Source organism: Sciurus carolinensis, assembly GCF_902686445.1.
Source record: "Sciurus carolinensis chromosome 19 unlocalized genomic scaffold, mSciCar1.2 SUPER_34, whole genome shotgun sequence".
Lineage (NCBI taxonomy): Eukaryota > Metazoa > Chordata > Mammalia > Rodentia > Sciuridae > Sciurus > Sciurus carolinensis.
Genome location: NW_025920112.1, coordinates 5850155 through 5852534, shown reverse-complemented (window position 1 = coordinate 5852534; position 2380 = coordinate 5850155). Strand labels below are relative to the sequence as shown.

Below are 2380 nucleotides of genomic sequence, written 5' to 3'. Positions count from 1 at the left end.
TCAGGAGTTCATGGGAGGCATGATGGAGGAGCTGAGGACAATCCTGCAGGTCACACCCAGACCCTGGAATGCAGGCCTCCACACCTGCACTGGGAGGCTCTCTCTGATTAGAAATGATTAAACATATCAGAAAACCAAGAGTGACCTTTCATCTGATGAGAAAGAAGCTCAAAATACAAGAAAGCACTAGACATGAATATGTAGAGTAATTGCATTATCATGCTTTGCTTCCCATTTTATATCTTTATCTTCCCAGACAACATGAATTTCCAGTAAATGGCCAATTCTACCATGGTAACTGAATTTCTCCTCCTGAGCTTTCCTGATGGCTGGAATATGAGAGTCTTCTATTTTACAGTATTCACAGTGACCTACCTGGGTACCATGTTAGGGAACCTGCTCATCATCACTGTCACCACTGCTGACCAGAACCTGCACACACCCATGTACTTCTTCCTCAGGAACCTGTCCATCTTGGACATGTGCTACATTTCCATCACTGTCCCCAATGCCTGTGTCAACTCTCTCACTGGCAACCAGGTCATTTCAGTGGGTGGCTGTGCAACCCAGATTTTCTTGGTCATTTTTTGTGCATATGTGGAGATGCTGTTTCTCTCCATCATGGCCTGGGACCGCTATGTGGCCATCTGCCAGCCCCTCCAGTACCCCATCATCATGAACCCTCAGTTTTGTGTCCACATGACCCTGGCTTCCCTGCTCAGTGGCCTGGTATATGCAGGTGTGCACACTGGGAACACCTTCAAGCTGTCCTTCTGTCAGTCAAACGTCGTCCATCAGTTCTTCTGTGATCTCCCCTCTCTGCTGAGGCTCTCCTGCTCTGACACCACCAGCAACATGGTCCTTCTTCTTCTCTCTGCTGTGGTGGTCTGTGGTGGTTGCTTTACTTTTATTACCATGTCATATATTCGCATATTTTCTGCTATGCTGAAATTTCCCACCAGAGAGACAGGGAAGGCCTTCTCCACCTGCATTCCTCACATCCTCGTGGTGTCCGTCTTCTTTATTTCTGGCACAGGTGTGTACGTGAGACCTTCAGCAACCTCTGACACACTGCAGAGCATCATTCTCTCTGCCTTTTATACCATGGTTCCTCCATTCTTGAATCCTCTCATCTACAGTCTCAGGAACAAACAGGTAAAGGAAGCTGTGAGGAGAGTCAAGCAACTGTTCTCAGGGAAAAGATAAAATGGGTTTCAGCATTATCCTAATTTTAGTGAGTGGAGTTCAAGATTAGATCAAATGCTCTTCATATCTGGTTTTATAAGTTATACTACTTGCCATAGTATCACCTTACTAGAATAGGAGTTATTTTGTTAAGTAATTTTTGTGATTTACCATATTATTTCCATGGATCATTTATAAAATATGTACTTTTATCAATACATCTCTTAATTATTAAATATAATCAATATATTGCATAAATCTTTCATGGTTATATTTATTAAAGATGTATCAAATATGTCACAGAGGAAAACTTTAGCTATCAAATCTGAAGGTAACTTACACTCACATAATCTGCTACTATTCAGAGGAAGTGTCAAACAAATTTGTAAACACAGTCATACACAATTGTATAAATGTAATTTGAAAATATTCAAATATCAAATCCTAAAGAAGTTCTGGTCAATCTATCTGGCACATGAGAAAGGAAGAAATTCCTTGCCATTGAAGTACACAGAAGGCCATGGTGACCACAGCCCTTGGCCCCATAGTCAAATCCTTTCACTGGGAAGAACACCCTGTGCTCCCTTGGCCATGATGGACACCAGTCTTTTATTATGTCCATGAGTGACCCAGTGTGGGGGCACAGGCCTAGGGGCTGAGTTGCAGGTCAGCTCTGAAGGTTCACCTTCCACACATCTTACTTAAGTGCTATCCATGCTAATGTGTCATGCCTGAAAATTATGAAAAGAGGGATCATTGTTGTCTGGCTAAATTTCTGACCTAGTTCAACTCTTCGATTGGTCTCAGTTTACTGGATTCCTTAAAGAAATCTTGTCGCTGTAATTGTTCCCTAAACTCCTTGTGGCAGTGTTTGTGTTTTGTTTTTGTTTTGGGGTTTTCTTCTGACTTTTTGTTTTGGTTTTTGTTTGTTTGTTTTTACCAAAGATTGAACCCAAGGGCTCATCTCCAGCCCTTTTTTGTGTTTAACTTAGAGTCAGGGTCTTGCTAGGTTGTTCAGGGCATTCCTGACTTGCTGATGCTGGCTTGGAAACCCCAACACACCTGCCCTAGTCTCCTGATGCACTGTGCCTGCAGGTGTGCACCACCACACCTGTCTGGTGCAGCCTTTCAGTATCTCCCACATTTATTTCTCTCCAAACACTTCAGTGTTCTCACTTGGATATGCTTTGTGAAT

General features: G+C 42.8%; 1 protein-coding gene across 1 annotated transcript; it reads left to right on the top strand.

Annotated features, from left to right (window-relative positions):
* The first annotated feature begins 276 nt into the window (after positions 1–276).
* On the top strand, positions 277–1206 carry LOC124973540 (olfactory receptor 14C36-like). The gene has a single exon (XM_047537422.1). The coding sequence runs from the start codon at positions 277–279 to the stop codon at positions 1204–1206; it is 930 nt and encodes a 309-aa protein (XP_047393378.1).
* Positions 1207–2380: the final 1174 nt, after the last annotated feature.